Source organism: Chroicocephalus ridibundus, chromosome 1 (genome assembly GCF_963924245.1).
Source record: "Chroicocephalus ridibundus chromosome 1, bChrRid1.1, whole genome shotgun sequence".
Classification (NCBI taxonomy): domain Eukaryota; kingdom Metazoa; phylum Chordata; class Aves; order Charadriiformes; family Laridae; genus Chroicocephalus; species Chroicocephalus ridibundus.
Window position 1 is genome coordinate 204,705,485 of NC_086284.1, and position 21,790 is coordinate 204,727,274.

General features: G+C 36.3%; 2 protein-coding genes across 5 annotated transcripts in view; one reads left to right on the forward strand and one right to left on the reverse strand.

Annotated features, from left to right (window-relative positions):
- The window catches only part of COG5 (component of oligomeric golgi complex 5), a 191,442-nt gene that overhangs the window by 28,928 nt on the left and 140,724 nt on the right, over positions 1 to 21,790 (forward strand). The window lies entirely within an intron of this gene.
- On the reverse strand, positions 1,761 to 9,119 carry GPR22 (G protein-coupled receptor 22). Of its 4 annotated transcripts, XM_063323425.1 has the most exons (4): positions 9,073 to 9,119; positions 8,674 to 8,925; positions 6,631 to 7,683; positions 1,763 to 4,656 (listed from the first exon to the last, which is right to left on the reverse strand). In XM_063323425.1, the coding sequence occupies exon 4, from the start codon at positions 4,629 to 4,631 to the stop codon at positions 3,330 to 3,332; it is 1,302 nt and encodes a 433-aa protein (XP_063179495.1). In that variant the 5' UTR covers positions 4,632 to 4,656; positions 6,631 to 7,683; positions 8,674 to 8,925; positions 9,073 to 9,119; the 3' UTR covers positions 1,763 to 3,329. The 4 variants fall into 4 exon arrangements, with proteins under 4 accessions (XP_063179496.1, XP_063179495.1, XP_063179494.1 ...); XM_063323424.1 differs by lacking the exon at positions 9,073 to 9,119 and having other exon boundaries at positions 7,423 to 7,683; positions 8,674 to 9,061; XM_063323423.1 differs by lacking the exon at positions 9,073 to 9,119 and having other exon boundaries at positions 8,674 to 9,061.

The following is a 21,790-nucleotide window of genomic DNA, read 5'->3' on the forward strand; positions in this document are numbered from 1 at the left end:
TTGTGATGTATTAGTGTGTTAAGGTGTGCTTCTTGAATATTCTAATTGATACTGGCACTGTACTCAGCTTTTTCGTATTTTTAGTGTGGGCTAACCTGATTTTACAATGTAAAATTGAATGGAAATGTGTTTGAAGTTAAAAGACAGCATAGTCAGATACCAGCTAGCACTTTAGGGACAGAGAACGTGTGGAAAGTGGTGGTGGTTGCTTGTGTTTCTGAGGCGTATTTGCTGGAATTAATGTTTTTAGAGTCCTGTACAATTCTGCTTGCCTTAGGCTGGGTGGTGTGAAATGTAATTGAACTAATGACTCACTGTGGTGAGATCATTTTTAAGAATGCAGTGGGTTTCTTATTGGGCGATACTATGGCATATATTTGCCCTTTTTTCTCCAGTGATACTGCCTATTTTTGCATTCTGTTTTAGTCTGTCTGTCAAGCACCCACAGCACACCTTCATATCCCTCCTAAAATCCTCTTCCGTATCTGTAGGATATACTTCGCTAGTTACTCTTTATTTTGTCTTGTTTGTGTTAAATCTGTCGTCTTTGTGGTACAGATCACGTATGATTCTGTTTTATAATGACTCCTGCGTGTATGTAGGATTGCACATATTCTTACTTGTATTACTCCCTGCTCTATGCAGAATTTTCTTCTGCAGACTTCAAAGTGTACGCCAACATAAGTCCTTTTTTTTCTTTATTTAATGAAAGATGAAGAATGGTAAACGTAAAAATGAACTTGCTTATATTCCTAAAAGCAATCAATGGCTGTGATCGACATAGCCTTTAAAACCTGAACTTAATCTCTCTGACTAATTCCTAGGCTGCATTTTCTCTTTGTTATGAAGTACTGCTTCATTGAATCTGACTTTCTAATGAATGAGCTTTTAACACTAAACGTGTGGTTCTTGAGGATTTATTTAATTTTAAACAGCAAAGTCATGTTGTCGAGAAACCTTTCAAGTCTGAGAGCTTTTCTTAAATGCTTATTTCAGATAAGGACGTGATGTAAGCTTATTCGTGTGTTGTGGTCATTATGATTTCTTTTTTTCTTTTTAAATAAATGAATAGTATTTTTAATTGATTTAAGAATGCTTTATTTGGCAGATAAGGAATCAGTTAAATCGTATTATGCCATTAACCCTAGAGATCCCACTTTCTCCTCCTTCTGGTGTTCATAATACAGAGGATAGTGAGGTAGAGAAAGGAAGAAGTATTACAAAAAGAAAAAAATATAGTTCCTGCTTAGGTTTTTTGGGCACATTTCTTTTCAGAAGAGCTTATTCCTGAAAGAATGTTTTTGAAGTGATAAATTTGGAGCATATGGGATTTTTTTTTTTAAAAGAAGCTTATTGCATAAAACCATTAAGTTTACTTCCCTCCTGCAACCTCTCAAATAACTATTTCAGTTCTTGTAGGAAACTAGGAATAGCTTGGATGAAATCAACACCGTGAGTGAGTACAGTTGAATGTGGATGTCATTGGGATTGTTTTTAGAAAAAAGCTAGTGAAATTAATGTTTGAATATATGTTACACAGTAATTTTAGATAACAGATTATTATCAATTAGATAATACAACTTCTAGGTAGAATTTGGATGATTATAAATGGCTGGTCTTTGAGGAATACGGAGCTGTAGTACTATTTTTTTGAATCTTCTGTTCTGGTAAGGCAAGGCATAAGCCTAAGTAAACTAAGGGACGTTACAAGGACTGCCTTTTTTTTTTTTTAACCACAAAAATAGTTTTGATAATATGCATATGATTAATAATTTAATGATGTAATGGAAAATAGCTTTTTGCTCCCTTAAATCTGCAGGTTTTTTTTAATATGCAACTTCAGAAAGATGCTTCAGAAGAAATCCCTATTTTTAATGTAATACTTCGGTCAAACTAGCTCTCATGTTCAAGGATATGCTCTGTTGTTGTTTGTTTTGTTTGTTTTTTTTTTTTAATAGAAGCCAATACTTATTGAGAATTAGCCTTTTAATTATACTGGTAGCTGGTGACACACTGAGCAGTTTATATAACAAGACAAGTGAAATCATGCCGATTGATTTTTGCAGTTTTTTGTTTTGTTTCCTTCTCTCCCCCCAGCTGGTGACTAAGTCAATGAATGTAGCCACTGTTCATAGAAATTATGATTTTTTTAAAGTGGGGGATAGTGCAAACCACTCAACAAACTTTTGTTTGTATGAATATCTTAATTCTTGATTACAATGCTATGGATGACGATGGCTTCTTAAGGCTTCTTGATTCTTTATTGCAGATATAAGATGAGATAGAAAAGGGGATGTAGAATGATGGTATACCGTGGTGGTCAAGGAAATACAGAAATTGAGTAGCTAGCAGTAATGGTGACTGGTTTGTGACAAAGCAGTTGCATGGCTAGAACAGAATATCATCAAAGGAGAAGTGAAGTCAAAATAATACAAAAGTTATTGAGGGCAAGAAAATCTTGGCACACTAGAGATCTAGCTAAACCCCTCCAATGTGAAAATCCAAGCCTTTGAACAGGAATGTCTGTGTTGGTTGCATCAAGCCAAATAACTTTCTTGTCTGTGATTTTTGCTTTCATTTAACCTATCTTTTCCCCTTATCCCTTCCATCACTCCTGTGTAATTATTCAAAGTTGTGTGTTTTCTACGTAGAAACTGTGGATCTGGGATTGTATACACAAGACCTTTTTCTTTTCTGAAAAGTACTGTCAATTTTTGGATCAACATGAATTATTTTTTTTCCCTATCAAAATTAATGGATTCCGAGCCATTATTTAAAGGACATCACATAAATGGCTTTGTCTACGCATGCATGTTAATTGCATGCTGGAGAAATTTGAATTAAGTAGCTATTTAAGTATGAGGTCAAAATGTGTCCAAGTTGTAGCTGTGGAGCATTCAGAATATCTCTGATCAATACTGTTTATGACTTAAATTTAAAAATATCTTATCATGCAAAATGTTGAACTTGTGCTTTAGAAAAGTATTCCCGAGTGGAATTTTTGTTTAAAAATTCTTTTATATTTACAGAGAAACTGAGCCATACAAATATTTTTAAAAGTTTGCACTTCCTTTAAGGCTATTTATTTTCTAAAAAAGAGGACTTGAATATTTTTGACAAATATACATATGGTGTTACACTAACAAACGGCCATGCAACATATATCTTACATAATGAAGAAATTGAAGATACAAGACCTAGTCTATTTAACATATATATTGAAAATTTACAGTCTCGCCAATAGTTTAAAAAAGTTTTTCTTATTTGGCAGTATTTTTCTACAATTTGTTCAAATATTCCGCTTGATGTGTTTTGGTGAATACTGAAATCTAGTCAGTGACAACCTGAGGTACTAAACATTTCTGCCTTACTTCGTTGTCTTCAAAGGTAATCTTTTTGTTCCTTTTAGGCTCTATCCATGAGTTGTGTATTACAGCGTTATTTGGCATGGGATCTGCTTCCACTATTGAAACAACTCGCTTTTTCATCTTACTTTTCAGAACTTTCTGAAACTTTTGTCTTGTGAATGCATAAAGTAGAGGGTGAAATATAGTTGTTCCATATGCCATTACTAGAAAACATAATCGCAACTTTACCAAAAGGTCACTTGGGCCCAAACATAAGATGGTGGTGTTTAAAACAGAGATGGGTGTCCAGCAGAGAAGGAATGTTGAGATAATCAAGAGGGACATTCTGAAGACTCTCTTTTGCCGTTCTCGTCGCTCCCGGTGCCGTTTTACGGCTCGGCGGAGAGCAATTATGACAGAGACAGAAGTCCTTACGCCAAAGACGACGTTTCTTCCTGCACTGCTGTGGGACACATCTGTAGTCTCGTGCTGAGTGGTCAAAGAAATAGTTTTTTTCTTTCTAGCTTTTTTCTTTTGTCCCGTTGTAAATCTTGTACCAATCCGAATATTTAGAGCCTGGAGTATTTTGGTGTACGTGATTAGCATTACTATAACAGTGAAGAAAAAGATTGGAATCTGAACGAGAAGGTGGTAGTACATTCCTAGCTCAGTGTGGTACTCGTTTGTACTCACGCACAAAAGTGTCTTATTTTCCCAAGTACTTGCGCTTCGAAGGCTGAAAAAGTTGACTTCAATGAAAGGAATCAGGAAGGAAAAAAGTGAAATGATCCATATTGATGTCATTAATATCACAGCCCTTCCCATGGTCAGAATTCGATTGGCAGGTTTTACGGAGATGTCGTATCGGTCCAGAGTGATAGCAAAGACGTTGATTGCAGTTGAAACGCTTGCGAAAGAGACACAAGCCTCATGGAAGCAGCAGATGAGAGCAGTGTTACTCTCCAGTGAAAGCAGAAGGATAACTATAGTTAGAGGAATACATCCCACACAAATTATTACATCAAGTACATGAAGGTTCATTGTAATTATGTTACTGACAGAATTGATTAAGTTGGATTTCATACAGTAAAGTACCAGCACAGTGAGGTTGCTGCCAAGTCCCAAAACAATTTCTAACATCAAAAATCCAGTGAGAGAAACTTGAAAGCTTAATGGGTATGACAGTGGTCGGTACATGTTGGTGTCGATGTCATCAATGGCATCTCGAACTGTAATGTTAGATTCAGACTGCATGTTGACTTCCAGAATGGGGGAGAAACACATTCTTTTGTTGCAGTTGTTTTTTCTCCTGAAAGGTGAAATAAAATATGGAACTATTTGATTTCTTTTTTTAACACTTACTGTAGATAAATGCTGGGGAAGGAGGAGGGAGGAAAAGCATCTATTCTTATCAAACTCTTGATTTACTGTACATTTAGAGCTTTAGTTGGCATGAACTCAAAAGCCTGAGGATCTAGAATAGGGTCTTTCCTTTTCAAAGGAAAGCAGGATTTGTTAAAAAAAAAAAAAAGTGAAAAGCTTCCACTTAAGGAGACAAGGCTTTATTTATAGTGATGTGGTTTTTACAAAGGGCCCATTTGTTGAATAAACTATACTTGTGCATTGCCTTTGTATGGCATTGAGGGTCATTTTAGAAGAATGTTGTTAAGTATTAACAAATTAGTACTCAAGATCACTTTAGAAAGGCTCTCATGGAAAAAGAAAGTGATAGGAACATGGAGCACTGTTGCTTACGTATCATAAAAAGAACACTTAAATTATTTATGGCAATTTATCACCCTCTCTTATGAACAGTTTGCAATAGTGTTGTGGGCTTAAACTTGACGTTCTGTAATTTAGCAGGTTTTTACAGAGCTTGAAGACTTCTGTTCACTTTTATCTTTGGTGCATCTACGTGTATGAAGCTTACAACTACAATTTTATATAAGTATATATAATTTCAAATGCAAAACATTTGTGGGTTTGAGGGAATGGAGTTTATTATAAAAATACTACGTTTCCTTTTTCTGATTTGAATATTTAATTTCTTAAGGAAATCAGTGCCTACATGGAATGCAAGAGTATTTAATTTTATTCCAGAATAGATTTAAGGGAATAATTTTAGAAAATAATACTTAAAAAGAAAATTGTCTCTTTCAGGGTTTTTTTTGTTTGTTTTTTTTCGTCATTTGTTTTTTAATACAAACTGCAGTTAAATCCAATGGATTTATATACACAGCATGTTTGTCTTAAGAATAAGTGAGGTTCAAAAAAAGTAATATTTTTACATCTAGGAGATTTTATATTTTGTGGCTCATCTGCTTTGTTTTACACATATGGATAGGTTGTAAATGTAGCATCTGCATGTAATGCAGATGTTTGTATTATTTATATTGTTAGCCAGCTCTTGAGTTTGTAATTAAATGAATAAATAAAAGAGGGTATTCAGTTTCTTGTTATGATACTTGATGGTTGGGTTTTTTTTAGGTAGCTTTAAATTTAAGAGAGGACATACTTGGCATGAAAATAAATTTAAATGCAGACCTTTGTTCCATTCTGAATACATTAATAATGGATAGCACTAAGGTGAACAAAAATGAGGTCTTTTTTAATGAAAGTATGAATTAAGCACACTTGGGACATAATATGCAAATGGATTTCATCTGCAGTTCTGAAAAGCCTCAATTGCACAGTACTATTAATTGCAAATTGTATGATGAAAATTCTTGGTATGCTTCAACAGCTATTTCACATGTGCCTCTTAAATACAAAAGATGTAAATTAGAACGTATTAGTCTCAGGTGTGAAATGAAACAAGAAATATTTCAAAAGCTTTGTTTAATTTCTAATTTAGGCAACCTCTATTAGGTTTATTTTAACCCTCAGGAATACGATTTGCTCTGTGTACGCTGCCCTGGCTGTGAATGGATTTCAAGAAACCATTCCAAATGCATTACGGGATAAATGGAGTTCTTTCGTATTAGCAAAAGCCAGGAGGAAATCACAAGCAGATCTGCTAAAACAAATGACGATATTAACTCTAACCTTACACCACCTGAAATTTTGTGTAAAAAAAACCCAAACAAAACAGAACAAACCAAGCAACTTCAGATGTGCTAAGTCTTATGGATAGATTGAACATCACCTCCTTGTTGCATTGTTTAGATTTCAGTTAAATAGAAGCAGAAATGTCAAGGCAGGGATCTAATTTACCCTCTCTGGACGGTGCCCGTTGCCTTGCCAAGGCTGAGGCGAGGAGGGGAGCATGCAACTGCTGACCTACCTGTTCTCTCTGCCTCAAGGGCCTTTCACATCATTGCGGCAGCTTGTCATAAATTGATACAGGGTGTCACTGACAGATATTTGACATGCACTGTAACCTGGAAACCAAGTGGTAGCTGGGCTCTTATTTCATTCCTCGCAGGTATTTTTTTTCTTTTTTTTGTTCCAGCACTTCAGCAGCAAAAAATTCTGATTAAACATGGGGACTTCTTAATTGCCTGAGATGCTTCTACAGACCAGTGCATATTCTGCGTGTCTGTTCAAGCCAGCAATAACAAATAAACCTTCTTTTAAGTGATGTTAATTTCATTCCCCTGTTGCATTTTGTAGCAGCCTGGTTTTAATTTCCAGGTTTAAAAAAAAAAATAAAATATTCTTAACTCTGTGTTCAGAGTGCATGTAGACATCCTTTAGTTTATGGTTGCGTTATTTCTTTCTGTAATATTCCTGCTCATTACTTTTGAGTGATGGCTTAGTCAAAGAAGTTGCTATACATCATAAAATCCAGTTCATGTGCTTTGAGAGTAACCATGAGTTACCTAATTTGGTTTATTTTCACTTAAGGAGAATACATAACAGACCATAAAATTGAGAGAAAAGTATCCATTAGTCATTATGACAAATAAGTTATTTAACGAGTAGTATAGAAAAAGCTTGGTTAAACCCTTATTCAGCTTGCTGGTGAAGTATGCATATTCTCCTTTTGGGAATTCATGTTTCATTGTTTCTTCATGCATCAGTAGTTTCCACAATTCTGGTTTTAAATTATAAATCCCCTTTAAGAAATGCTCACCATTTTAAGAATCAATCTTTGCACTCTTCTTTTAATGAAAATCTGAGCAGATGTGTTAGTCCTCCATGTATATTGTTGAAGTGTCGTGCACGTAAATGGTAATACAAGTGTGTTCCATGTTTTGTTTCTAATTCCTTTATGTCTTAAGAATACATTTTAGTGATGCGTCCTGCTGCTTGTAGGTCATACAGCTAGAAAGATACCCGGTCAACTGCATTCTTCATATTGTCAGTTGTAAAACTGAATTAGTTGCTGCATGCCCTTGTGAAGGGGAGGAAAAAAAAGGTTAAAAGTAGGGCTTACAATTTCAAAATAAAGTAATGCAAGAATATATATTTTTAATAGCACTTATTTTATTAAAAGATCTCTGAAATTGGGTCTTACAGATTACATAGAAAATCAGTTAGTGTGTTCACTATTTGCTAGTAAAATCATGTCATTCTTCTGTCAACTTAAAAGAATTTAGGTTTTTGGACAAGTTTCCTGTTCTCCAAATAGCGCAGGTTACAAAAAACCCCGACTAGAAGCAGTAACTGTTGGATGTCGAGAGTCTGTGACTAGAGCTAGAAAATGTAGTTTATACATACAACTCTCTTGTCTTCTAATGAGAAATTGAGCAGAGTCAATGAGATTTATAGAAAATATGTTTTTGTTTAATTTGCACAGTTATAATTTCCTTTCTTGAAATCAATGTTTAGCAAATCCCTGTTTTTAATAAACAGCTTGAATGTACAGGGTAATGAAGGAAATAAGTTTTAAAAAAAAAACAATAACAAAAAAGAGGGATTTCTTTATCAATCAGAGATTAATCATATTAGCCAACCTTTATAAAGCAATAAGTATACACCAATTACAGACTGTCTGATCCTTCAAGGAGTAACTGAATAGATCTGTAGCATATTTAACTGCCAATATTTGAAAATACTGCTGTGGGAGGAAAAAAATATTCCCGGTTGCATTCTGTGTTTTTTTTTTCCCCCAATACTGTATTAGCTTAAACTGTACTGTCTTTATGTTGTATGACCAAAACAGGTTCTTAATATTCTACAAGACTTTCATACAAAATCACATTTTTTCTACCATTGTGTTTTTAATGGGGAGGGGGAAAGAGCACTTGAAGATTTCCTGGTCTCAAATATAACAAGATACTAGCGCTTAATGTAAGTTGAATCTGATATCTTCCCTTTTTACTCCAATTTTTTTTGTTAAATGTTGCTTATTGTGCATACCATAATAAGGAACAGATCTTACCTCCACTAAAGATTTGATAAATTCTCGATGCAGGTGAAGCAGTTCCAGGTTGGAGGGATTCATTTTGTTCACTTGTTGGCAGAGTAGAAGGGAAAGAGGGTAATAAGCATATCTTCAAAAAATGACCTTAATGAAAATTTGTGCCTGTAGTGTGCCATTGTTTCAGCATACTGCTAATGTATACAACTGCTTTAGTTCTGCTTTACAGGCTGCTGCAGTCTCCCACTCTTCTACTGTAGAATCAATAAGCATCTGAAAATACATAATGAAAGTAATTTAACATACTGAAGGCTTCTTGTCTCCAGAGACACCACTGGGATTCAAGCTTTCTAAAAAAGAAAAGCAGTGCTGTTGAGAGGAAAGCTTGCGATGGGCAGCTTTTGCAGAATGACAGCCTACCTTGTCGCTTCTCCTCACTGCAGAGAGATGCAGTGCATTCACTAATTTTGATTGGTCAGTGATGTGGGGCTTAAATTGTGCTTCATATATGGGATTGATGCCCCCCTCCCCCTGATTTATATAAGGATTGTTTTATAAAAGGACTAAATTTACAAATGATTTATGAATTCTGGAATATATTAAGGGTATGCCAGTTTTATTTTTACCTTTTCAGTCTTCACTTTGTGTACACTGGAAACCACATGACACTGAAAAAAAAAGGGATTAAACGTTTATTACTTAAAAAGCTTCCAACAATCTATATTTGAATTTGCCTACTTTCACTTTCCTTTTTTTTTTTTTTTTTCGTCCTAAGAATGTCTCTGAAATAAAACTGCCTCTTTGACCCATGCCGAATTTCACCTGATGTGTTTATACGCAAGTGAACATTTGGGTCTTGTCTTGAATAAATTATATTCAGGACAAGTTGGTACCCGCATGTATTTTAGGAAAATTTCTGTTGGGATTCACAGAGATTATTCAGACCCTTAGAATGAGTTGATAATTCAGTTTAGTTCATCAATCAGAAAAAAATGATTTTCATGATCCATCACCATGTACAATGTATGTATAGTAGTGTAGGCTGTTAATTGTGTTGAAATGTTAACTTCTAAAAAAAAATCTTGTATGTTCCATAAATCCAACATGAATTTTGCTAGAGACTTCACAGGTTTTTGTAAGGATGTCTTGCATGATGTTCTTGACCTTTGCTGTGCAGGGGACAGGGGGTGTATTCATTTTCACTTTTTTCTCTTGGAACTTATTTCTGATTCTGTTCTATCAGTATAAACAATGCTCACAACCACATAATGAGGAGTAAGAGAAATGTAGCACAATAGCTGTTTTAATTAGTACTAATGCTAAAATAAACTTTGGAAATAAATCCAGTATACAACCTAAAATAATATTTTTTAAAAAATCGGTTTCCTGAAGCAAGTAATTTAAGAATATCTGAGTATAAAATGTCCTCCTGGTAGCATTTCATCTCAGATAAGTATGGGGTGTGGGATTTTTTCTGGTTTTGATTTTTTTTTTCCTTGATTTCAAAGATTTTTTTTTTTTAAAGTTAGATAAAATACTAAATGTTATAACGTGGTTCTTACATAAGCAGCTGTACTAAGATGGCAGTTTTGGTCAAATTTTGATGGGGTCCTCTGTTTTTAAGTTATTAATGCAATTATAAAATGCAGTTGTGTAACTGGGATGTCTGCATTTCTTCTCTTTATTTTTCTCTCAGACAGCCATCCAATGTATTGTTTATCTCTAGGTAACACATACTTTACTTTTTAAAATGGCTACATATCTGTCTAGCGTCTTTCCTATTCCGTACTCTTTTACCTTCAGGAAATAGCTGAATAAAGATTGCAGAAACTTTGAACAAAGATCAGTAGGTACCGTCTGTCTGAGTAGCAACTGATTGAGCTCTTGGAGCTGTCTCTGGGTCGTCTGCCTCCTAAGAGCTTGAAACCAGTGATACCAGCATAACTCTTAAGGGTGACGTGATAAAGAGGATTCCTGAAATGAAAGCCTAAATACTAATATATTAAAGAGATTTACTTGCTTCACTTTCAGTATGACTTAGGATAAGTAGGGAAGCCTGTCTAAATTTAAACAGATGAATCTCCATCTCCCTTTCTAATTCTTCAGTGTGTGCCTGAACAAGGATGGACATATTGGATGAGCTGTACTCTTAGAAAGAAAAAATGTGCACACGGAGGAAGACTGTAACAGGATTTTGGATATAGTGTGGATATGTAGTTCAAATGCAGGCAAAGGGGTCACGAAAGATTTCCTATATTACGGGAGGTGATAATGGCAAAAGTTTTATCTGCAAAAAGTGTTTGAGAGGAATGATAAGGAGTTGAGTTGTGAACATATCAAGCTTAAGTTTTCTGGAGAGAAAATCAGGAGAAGCAGCAGTACCATATGGAAGCAATCAGGAGTAGGTGGATGGATAGACATGCTTACAAGCCATTGCTGTGCAGATGCTAGTTAAGATGGTGTGAACAGATGACATCATCCTCAAAGGGTAGATAGGGAAGAGTGGGGAAAAAAGAGCCATGTGCAGACACCCAGCATAGACAGAAAAATGTGCCGTTCTTATACCTGTTTCTGTATCAGTACAGAATGGAAGAGAAATAATTTGACTGGTATTTTGGGGTTTAGGGGGGTGAGAAGTAGGGTGGAAAAGAGGATAGAAATATTGGGGAACAGCAGGAGTCTTAAACCAGGTGATTGGAGATGAAGAGTCTTAGGACTGAGAATGGCAACACAAGCGGAGAGGGAGACCCAGAATGTGACAGAGAATAGGGCTGTGAAGAGTTCAGGCTTTTCAATCTGGTGTGGGGAGAAAATAAATAGAGATGCAGGAGCTTGAAGCAGAGTGGAGCAGAAGTGGTGCATGTAAAGAGATGCTGGGTGCACGGGGTAGAAATAACTGCAATTGCCATAGCATACACCCCTGTAGTACTTTTAAATTGGATTTAGGAGCCATAACTGTCTGTTAGAGTATGTTTTTCTGTTTTGCTGAGAGCAGGAAGCCCAAAAATTTGGAACTTGCAGCATATTTCTTGGTCTTCTTCCATCTTTTATCTACTCTCTTACTTTTTACACATGGGAAGTAATGTCCTAGCGTTGACTGGATGCAGTCTGAAACGGTGGTAGGTCAGTTGTAGATCTGGAGGTCTGAACTCTGCTGGTGAGTTGATAAGATCACCCTGAACGCAGCTTCTTGCACTGCAGTTTTTTAAAGAAGCTTACTTTGTTGAAAAGTCTCCTTAGGCTCTCAAGGTCTAGCAGGGCCAAATAAAGTACTCATTTCTCATGTTTTCTATCAGAGTCCTTGATTTTGGAGCTTTAGCATTCTTTTAATGTGCTTTAGGGTTTAACTTTACATAAACGTATCACAGACTGTCTTAACATCCAGGTGTCATGGAACAGACACAGTCACGAAGATCTTTATTCGCACAGTTGGGAAACCGTGTCTGCTTACTTCCCTTGTTCTCTGCATTAGTCTTTTTTCGTTTGCTACGATTATCTCCCCTGAATGCTTCAGCAGTGCTTTCTGTTTCTGTCTTCGGGATGCACATCTTGTTTCCTAGTTTGAATCTTGCTGCTCATTTAGTGGCTGTTCAGAATTTTACTGCTTCCGGATCTAAAAATGTCATCTGATCTCATGTTTGCAGGAGACTTGGGCTCCTAACTCATACAAATTTTTCAGTGACACATAATCTTTTTAGAGGGTAAGTCACTTTTGAAAATGAATATTGGGTGATTTTGGACATCTTGCCCTGGGATTGTTCTTCAGCATTATTTAAATGGTGCACCTGCACAATTCCAGCTGGATAAATCCTCCTGTACCTTGCACTTACCTGCGCTGGGCAGTGTGATACCCGATTCTAGTATAGCTCTTCTGCATAGTTATTGTTTGTATCTGTTCTTGCAGCTTGTGATCCATATCTAAACATGAGGATCCATACCTAAACATGAGGAGGAACTTCTTTACCCTGAGGGTGGCAGAGCACTGGCACAGGCTGCCCAGAGAGGTGGTGGAGTCTCCATCTCTGGAGACATTCAAAACCCACCTGGACGCGTTCCTGTGTAACCTGCTCTAGGTGACCCTGCTCTGGCAGGGGGGTTGGACTAGATGATCTCCAGAGGTCCCTTCCAACCCTATGATTCTATGACTCTATGACTCTATCTAAACTGTGTTTCTTACCTTGTTCCATCTTAGTTTCCTTAATTGTTTCCTCAAAAGTCTGTTGCAAAGAACTTTGTTAGAATGTTGTTGAAAATCCAGTAACTTCTATAGCATGAAGGGAAAATAAACAGTGGATAATAGCAGTTTGTGTTCGGGAGTTGTACTGACATGTCCTTGTTATGCTGGATTTATCAAAGTGTCCTGTTTTACCTGGTACTGAAATTATGGCTTGCTGGCCTGGCTCGTGCTGCAGCATGTTTTTGTGTTGAAAAGGTGTAAATGTGACTCCTGTCCAGTACGCAAGTTCTAGTTGTAAAGGGTTTTATTACTGTTTAAGAGTGATATGCTGAATAGATGACAAAAACTCTGCTAGAATTTATACATAAGTACTATTCTTATGCTGATGGTAATGCAGACTTTTCTTTCTTTTGACACAAGTACTTTATTCTTATTTCTTTAATCTGTTGAGAACAGTTCTTATTCCTTTTCTGTAGTAAAGACTGACATCCACAAAATTAATTTTCCATTCAGTGTCCTACCCTTAATGTTTATTTTCTTTTCTCCCTGGTTGTTGATTGTGATACAGCTTACTTTGTTTTGTTATTTTTATGATGACTTATTTAGGTTGGGTTTGGGGGTTTTTTGCATTTCTAACTTCCATTTTCCCTTGCCAGAAAACATCCCTACACATGGGACATTGTTCATTTCGCTTTCTCCATTTTTAGAATTACCTCCATAGATTTAAAGAAGTTTTGATTTTCCAGCTTATCATTTCATTGTGCTTCCTCTTGTATTTGCAAAGATGTACACCTTTGGAAGCAATACAAAGACAAGTGTTTTTAAATAGGTGTAAAATATATATAAATGATAAGTATAATATATGATAAAATTACATATATTATATATTTTTATGGTTTTTATATATATAAGAATATATATTAATTTTCAAGATGCAGAGTTAATGTTAGCATAGCAGCTTGAGTACAGGAAAATTACCTAATTATGCTACAAAATCAGAATGTCTTAGAAGATTCATTTGGTTTTGTGTAATTGTTAGGCGTAGGTTATTTGTTCAGTAGTATTCCACGTTAGTTCAACTATTGACCTTTTCAGCACTGGAAGTTCCTGTACTCATGAAGAAATGTGTAAGTTACACAGTGCCCTTTAGCAATTATTATTGAAACTGTGTCTCGTTTTAGTTTTGTACAAAGAGGTGATAGCAAAGAAGAATTAGAGAACCAGGGCTGGTTATCACTCATGTAGAGAGAACGCGTCCTTTTCATATCGTAACAGTAAATTTGGTTTAGTGATGTAGCTAAATTGTGGTTCTGGTGCATTATTGCACGCTTATTTAAGCATTTCAGTTAAAAAAAAGAAAAAAAAGGAATATCAGTTGTCCTCAGGAGGGAAGCATGGCTGCTAAATTTAATAGTAATTTGAATAACATCAGTGTGACTTCAGCGTTTCTCCATGGAAGTGGTTTGCCCTCTGGTATAAACATTCACAATGAATGGTGCTGTATCTTGTACTAGTTATTGGCAAAATTTTAAAAAGTAACTGTGAATTTCAAGATAAATTTTTCATTTTTCTTTAAAAATTGCAATATTCCTGTGAATTTAGTTTTTCCTTCATTAAAATTGTGCTTTGAGTACTCTGAGAATTCGAGAGATTTCTGCTTTTATAAAATATTCTTAGTTCTAAGTTGGCAACTGCTACTGAATTTTAGTGAGGGTTTTCATTATTATGGGGAGACTTTCGGAGTTCTGACATCGTATCTTTTGCATTGCTTCAAGCATACAAAGAAAAAAGCCACCTGCTCGCATTGTTTAAGCTGATGAAAATGTGTCCGAAAGGAGGTTGATTCTGTGAGTTGGAGTTCAGCACACTGAAGAGTGCTGAAGCTGGAGCGCTGACTCTCTGTGGCTGTAGAATGAGGAGATACTGCCTCGTGGTTTAAAGTCCCAGGTGGTTGCTTACCTTGCTTTCACCAAAATATTTTGTGTGTTGGAAGATGCTTTCAGTGTTATTCCCTGCTGCCTGGATTGCTGCGTTGCCTAGCATCCCCAAGTCCTAGCACACGGCGGTGCGATGCTAGGTGTGTGGCAGAACAGCATCAATAGAAATGTTTCAGTAAGCTTTCTGCTGGGCTTATTACAGTGAATTGGATTCAGAGGTAGCTGAACTTAACATGCAGGGTATAAACTTCAGGATGAGGTTCAGGATTCTCCATCGGGTATCCTTGATGCTGTGAAAGCGGTGTCTGGTATATGGGGAATGGGCAGGAGCAGCACGAGCTCCCCTGTTCCAATGCCTTGATGCAGGAGTTCTGTTACACACTTGCCTGCTGTAATATCCTTTAAGTGGAGTTGATAATTTAAATGAAAACAAGAAAACGGGAAGATTTTCTCTAGAGTCGTTTACTTGACAGAGATCTTGGATAGACTTTGTTACTAGTCATTTTTAAAAATAGGAAGGCAATATGATTTTCTCTTAATTAAGACAAAGTGTTCACATGGTGTGCCGAGCAGCAAGGATTCTTCTAGCTGAAGTTAACAGACAAAAGTCTCATGATCTTAATTGCCCTGTGAGTAAAGAGTGAACGCAACATGAATAGGTATCACAGCATAAACTGTGTGCCTTTAATTTTGTTAAGATCACCCACAGTGTGAAGGTTCCTACCAGGGTGAGTTTATACATCGCAGTCTTGCTCAGTCAGCCTCTTGGCTGGTTGGCTTGGAAGCGCTACAAAAAGCATGTGAAAAGGGTCTGGTAGGCTTACTACCTTTAAAATCAAAGTTCAGTGGCCACACACAGTAGCTCTGGATGTTTGCATCTGCCTGCAGTGACAGGAGCATACTTTACCTTCTTCAGACAACAAAATAAAACCTTTGGACAGTAGTTGGATTCGCTCCCCGCCTTCCTCCCCTCCCCCCCACCCCGAGTTGTGAATGGCTGCTGTAAGTGGTTAAAACCCTCTCTAAGGCCCCGGTGTTCAGTTCTAACGTAGGAAGTCATTCACATCGGTCTGATAGTGATGATACTCCTCACATTAAGTTCTCAGAATCTGAGTATGTGTTTTCTTGTCTGATTTTTTTTTAATGATAAAGTACTCTGTCTTCCCCTCTTTGCCACCTTAGTTCTTGAGTTATTATTTTTACAAGGTTGTTCAGGGAAACTGATAGAGAATCTGTTTATGTAGTGCCATAAAAAGATGTGTGAGAGAAGTTCAAAAGTAATAAGCTATAATGATAAATGTATAATAGTAAGGAAATTGAACTAAGCTAGTACAGTGTGTTGGCTTCACCATTTACTCTGCTAAAAAGAATATTCATTTGATTGATGTGCACGTTGATCTAAATTTAGATTTGTGTTGGTATCATCTGCAGTTTATTTTCTTCCTTCCTCTGTTGTTTGGGTGCAGTGGTTTCCATAATCTGTATCTGTAAAGTATTTTTTTTTATTGATTGTTGACAAATATCTCTCACTTTCTTAAGAGGATAAATGAAATAGAAATATGATACCCTTGATATTTTCAGTTTTTTTAAAACATACATATTGTAGCTCTAGAATCTAAAATGAATACCTAACCTGTGTTTAAAATGCATGCATATGAAGAACTAATTTTATCTATGAAGCTTTCAAATATCAAGGATTTTTGTGCCTAAACCATAGTTTCAGTTTTTTTCCATGTCCTAAAGTATTTTTAACTTCACTGCATAATTGTTGTATTTGAAATCACTTATTGTAGTACTGAAGCAAACCAGAGCTTGTATGAAAAATGCATTCATTTGCTGTTTTTTTGGGGGAATGCTGAGAGCAATAGTGTCAGTGGTATGTCTGAGGAAGGGAATACTGGTTTGCTTTGTACGTGGTTGGTGCTTGGAAGTGGCTTTGCAGTCATTAGGCTTGAAGCCTAGGTTTTATTTTACTAATAAAATCTTGAGAAATTGAAAGTGGAGACATTTTTGTTACACCAATGGATGATGAGCAAATACATGTTTATGAAGAAAAAAACTTGTCAAATTCTTCAGCAGCCTTTACTGATGATCTACTTAATAAATTAAAATGTATAGGTAGAATGAGTTGCAGTGATAGGAGCTATAAAGTGTAGTTGGAGTGGGAAAGAGGAAAAATGTTATTTGCATTATTTCCAGTACCTTTGAAAATGAGAAGCTTCAATATTACTGGGTAGGCTAACAACTCTGCAAATTGATACCTACAGTTAGGAGCTCCTGGGGGAAATGTGGAAGACAGAATATAGCAACTGCTACAACCTATCAACAGGAAAACCATGTGAGTTATTACATACTGAGTCTGCCCGTTACCTTGCTGTCCTTCTAAAAGAGAAATTGCAGTTCTGATACAAGTAGATGTCTTTTCCACTCCTAATTCTTTCCACTATAGATTCAGTGCCCAGTGAGAAATTACTCTCCCTGAGAGACAGCTGAATATGGAGGAGAACGTTATTTCTCTTATTAATCAAGCAAATTAGTTTTAATGTGAGGCAAGAATGGAAGGAAGGGAGAGCCTGCCCTTTGAAAGTGGTTACTATTTTAAACCTCCTGGTGGTTAGGTTGAAAATGTTTTTCTTCAAAGCTGTTTTGTGTTGTAATACCTGTTCTGCTTTCTTGCTCTCGAAGGAGAAAGAAAAACTCAGACAGCCCTTCCTGTTCTCCCCAGGGTAACTTTTTTTTCCCTGCAAATTTTTCATATATTCTTCAGCAACTTATTTTGTTTGCCACCATCAAAATATTCTAGGTGTCTACCTGTTTATTGTGTTCTTGATAATACCTTGTTTAACATTGCCACTCCAAAATCTTTAAGCTGGCATTGTCACAATAATCAATACCTACTTTGGTCTATGGTTCAATACTTCAACAAGAACTTTCCAGTGCTGTTTGAATCTGTATGTAAGGACTATATGGTCTTTGTATTGTCAGTTAAATGCATACCTTGATGAATATTACAGGCTGTAATGATAGCAAGTACTTAATCCAGTTTGTGAGAGTTTAAAGCTGGTCTCAGTAATCTTGAAGCCTATAGGCAAGCATCTATTACAGTGTACCTTGGGGCAATAAAGGTTGACATTAGTGACAGAAATTTTAGTTTGTATTCAGTACTCTTAATCTAGAGCAAACATATATGGACAGTTAGAGACAGTGTGTAGTAACACTTCAACTAAGGATTTTAGCTGCTTGTGTGATGTCCATGACCACAGTGCACGAGCATCCTGTGTCTGCTTCATAGATTCTCTTCACATCATTCTGTTTTGTAGAAAAACATTTTGGCTACATGCTAGAAGTCAGATCTGGAAGGTCTGTCTGTATTTCATGAATATGTATTATTTCATGAATTTTTAGTCTCTATAATACAAGACCAATTTCTTTTTGAAAAATGCAGGGACTATATAAATTTTCCACATTTATTCTCTTTGCAGGTCTTTAAGCACAGATTTTTTTATGTCTAACTAGACTTGACAAAGAAAGTTAAGCCAAGGCAATGCTTTGGAGTAATAATGAGCAAATTGAGGTTTGAGTGGAAAAATAGCTCATGTATCTAAATCTTTCTCTCAGGACATTCATTTTTTTTCCTAAAGTAATGTATTGGCAAAGTCAGAATATAAATTATTTCTTGTACTAACCTTACTTCTGTCTAAATTGCTTTAAGCCCTCAACTGCATTGGAAGGGGAGGGAGCAAAACAACCCTCCAGAACATGCAAATAATTAATGAGATTTAAAAAAATATGTTGATGAAACACTATGGAACTCTCTACTTCATCATCCAGCTTTTCAAAATTAAACAAAAACCTCACACGTCTCTAGGGAAACAGGCCTTGCAGCATGCATAGAAGATTATTAAACACAGGACAAAAATACAGAACCAGGTTTAGAGACTATTTCACCTGAATTTTGACATCTAGGAGCTGTTGCTTCTAACATCAGCTAGAAAGTTAAATTAAGTGTAAAGATATTTGTTAAACAAAACCTATAATCATATAGACCTAACACTTAAACAAATCAATATTACGAATAGAACAAACTGGATATAGTGCTTTTATGTATGGTACTTTGGGTTGTGCCATACTGGAAAAACTTTACATTTATATATTTAAGTGCCTTGTATTTTGGTACATTTCTCCTTCTCTTATCCTTCCCAATATAACCTGCATCTTACGTGTGTGTGTGTGTGACGTGGCAGAAGGAAGAAGAAAAGATGCGTCTATTTAGGATGAGACAGGCATGGAATTGCTAGGCTGAATTTTTGATGAGAACTGAGAGTCAGATGCAAGGACAGGGAAGTTGTGAGAATTGCTACAAGGGTGACTGAGCTGCTTCAGAATTATTTATATAGGCTTTCCTCTTTTTCTTAATCATCTTTTGCTATATGTGGACAGAGAATGTTGAGTGTTGAGTTTCACGGTCACTTTCGTAGGAAACTGCTAAGAGCTTGACTTGTAAACCTTGCTTTAAGGTTTGTTGTGGGTTTGTATTTTTTTAAAAATCTCTTCAGCAATAGCAGTATTTCTTCACTTTGGTACCACAATATAATACCTTTGGGTATGTCTGCCATTTACGGCAATCGGCTGGATGGCATCCTGCGATCAGCTGGGCACAAAATTGCCCTGAGTAGATTTGCACATCCACAACACAAAGAAATGAGAATGGAAATGGGATTGATCCCAAAAATTCCATAGACCAACAGCTGCAGAGAGAACTACGGACTGTAGAGAGTCCACATAAAATTGCTAATCTGTAATTTTAAATCTTTGTTTAAATCTGTGATTGCGATGCAAAGTTTATTTTCTCTTTCTGTGCTTCCTGAAAGCATCTATATTTTCAAAGTATGTTTTAAGATCGCTGAGAGCAGCTAGTTGTAGATGCCGAAGAAATGAATTCACCAAATCACTAATCTTTTTAATTTTTAGATTCTCTTTAGAAATACATCCAGCTGATATAATTTAATATTCTGTTCTTGTGCAGAGTCTTGGCTAATGCATCTGTTGAATGAATAAATAAATGGAAAGAAATGCAGTTTTAATTCTGGCAAAAACTATTTTTATTGCTTGCCTGTAAAATTGGCAGCAATATTCTACTCTGGGATAGCATTATTGGTTACTGACACAGTGGAATAATAGTAGCAGTTAGAAATAAATATGAATTTAGCTGCATTTTAGAGCTCGGGCTTCTATTTATTATTTTTAAGTAATTCTAGCACGTGCAAAATAATGCAAGATGCCGGTTTCTCTTTTGACAAGTATTACACATTCACAGATTAATGTATAGCTTCTGATCTGCATTGATTACTATTATCTAGCAAGTGCTTGGTAGGTATAAAAGCAGGCTGGCACTGTGAACAGGTCACAGATTGGGCCAGCCTGTTCTTTGACTGAGGCTCAAGAGAGCAGCCAGGCAGATACTCTTTTACCCTCTGGACAGAAAAATACATTTTTTTGTTCTTTGTTTGCCTTTCAGCTTTTGACTTCCTACTGACTTAATAATTTATTTATTTGTTTTGGTATTTGAATGATATTTGAACTTTTAATGAGGAAATTCTGTTATGCTGCTTCTGGGAGGACAAATAGGATCCAAATAGTTTTAATTGCAGCACCCAACTCTTTGCTGTTCAATTTTGCTGATAAATACAGGGTTGCTCCAAATGCCTGCTGTGGCCACCTCCCAAGGCCGCCTTAGCACTGTTCCAGATCCTCTACCAAACCTGGGGATTTGGGGTGCTGACTCAGCTGGAACAAGGCACGTTGGGTTGTTCTTGAAGAAATCTGCGGTTGCTTGGCTTTATTAAAACTCTGCTGTCTTCACTGCCACTGACAAGCAGTGCTCACCCTGAGTCCGTCTTGTTCAGATGAACAGTGTGTACCAAGAAGTTATTCTTTGACTTCTATAGCTATGATACATATACCATAGCTGTATTTTGTATGAATGTATATGTGTATGCATATATAAAAAAGTTATGGTTATAAAATTGGCTTTAATTCTCTAGAAGTGGTGTGAATTACGCTCTTTCTGGCAACAGAAACAGTATATTTGTTTCCGTAGAAACACTTGTTATTTAATCAGTTGGTCTTATGCTGTGGCCTTTCTGGCAACCATAGCCTGAGAAATTGATGTCTAACACTTTTTTGCCTCTCCTGATCATTAATTGTGGCTAAAACTTTCTAATATATTTGCAGACTGAAATGGAAATGCAGATACAAAGTTTTGCTATGACAACAGTGAATTGTCTCGCTTCAGTTGCTTTGCTACAACTCTTACGTGCCCGCTTAATAGGAATTAGCACGTGTCCTTCAGATTTTTCTATCAGAGTTGACATTCCAAGTAATTACAAACAGTAAACTGTTTGTTCCACGCTTTTAATTCCTTCATAGAAATCTTGGTCCTGGTCTTCCAGCATCCAAGAATGAATGACTAGATCTTTTTCTGTGCTCATGAAAATCCTTTTCTGGTGACATACGTACATTTAACACTCCAGTATGATTTCATTAAGGGAAATCTCATGATAAATTTAGGGAAGAAAAATGCAAGCTCAAAAAAGAAGGTAGGTATCCTACTGTCAAACAAATATTAACAAAGAAAAGACTATGCCATTCAAGGAATTAAAAAGTCTGCAAGTAATTCTGCTTGCAGTATTTTGAAATAGATTCTGATCATTTTGGATTCTTCAGCAGGTTTTAGGAATTGTAGTATCTTTGTTGCTAAGCTCTTTTTAAATTGGTGAGCCCTTATGTAAAATGTTTCTTTAAGGACCTTATGACCAAATGCAGTCTCTGCAGAGGTGTTGCATGCGGGAGGGAGGCAGTAGAGCAGTTTTGAGGTGAACAAAGCCCCTGTCTGAACTGGGAGGAGGGGCTGTACATCCCTCAGCGCATCAAAAGACTTGGGGAAACAGGCAGTGCTAGCTGGTGCTAGAGGAAGGCAAAAAGCCAAAGCCCTTAATCCTTCTGGCTGGTGTGCAGGAGATGG

Excerpts from the sequence above, each read along its gene's own strand:
- GPR22 (XM_063323426.1), bottom strand. The coding sequence starts at position 4,631 with ATGTGTTTCTCCCCCATTCTGGAAGTCAACATGCAGTCTGAATCTAAC.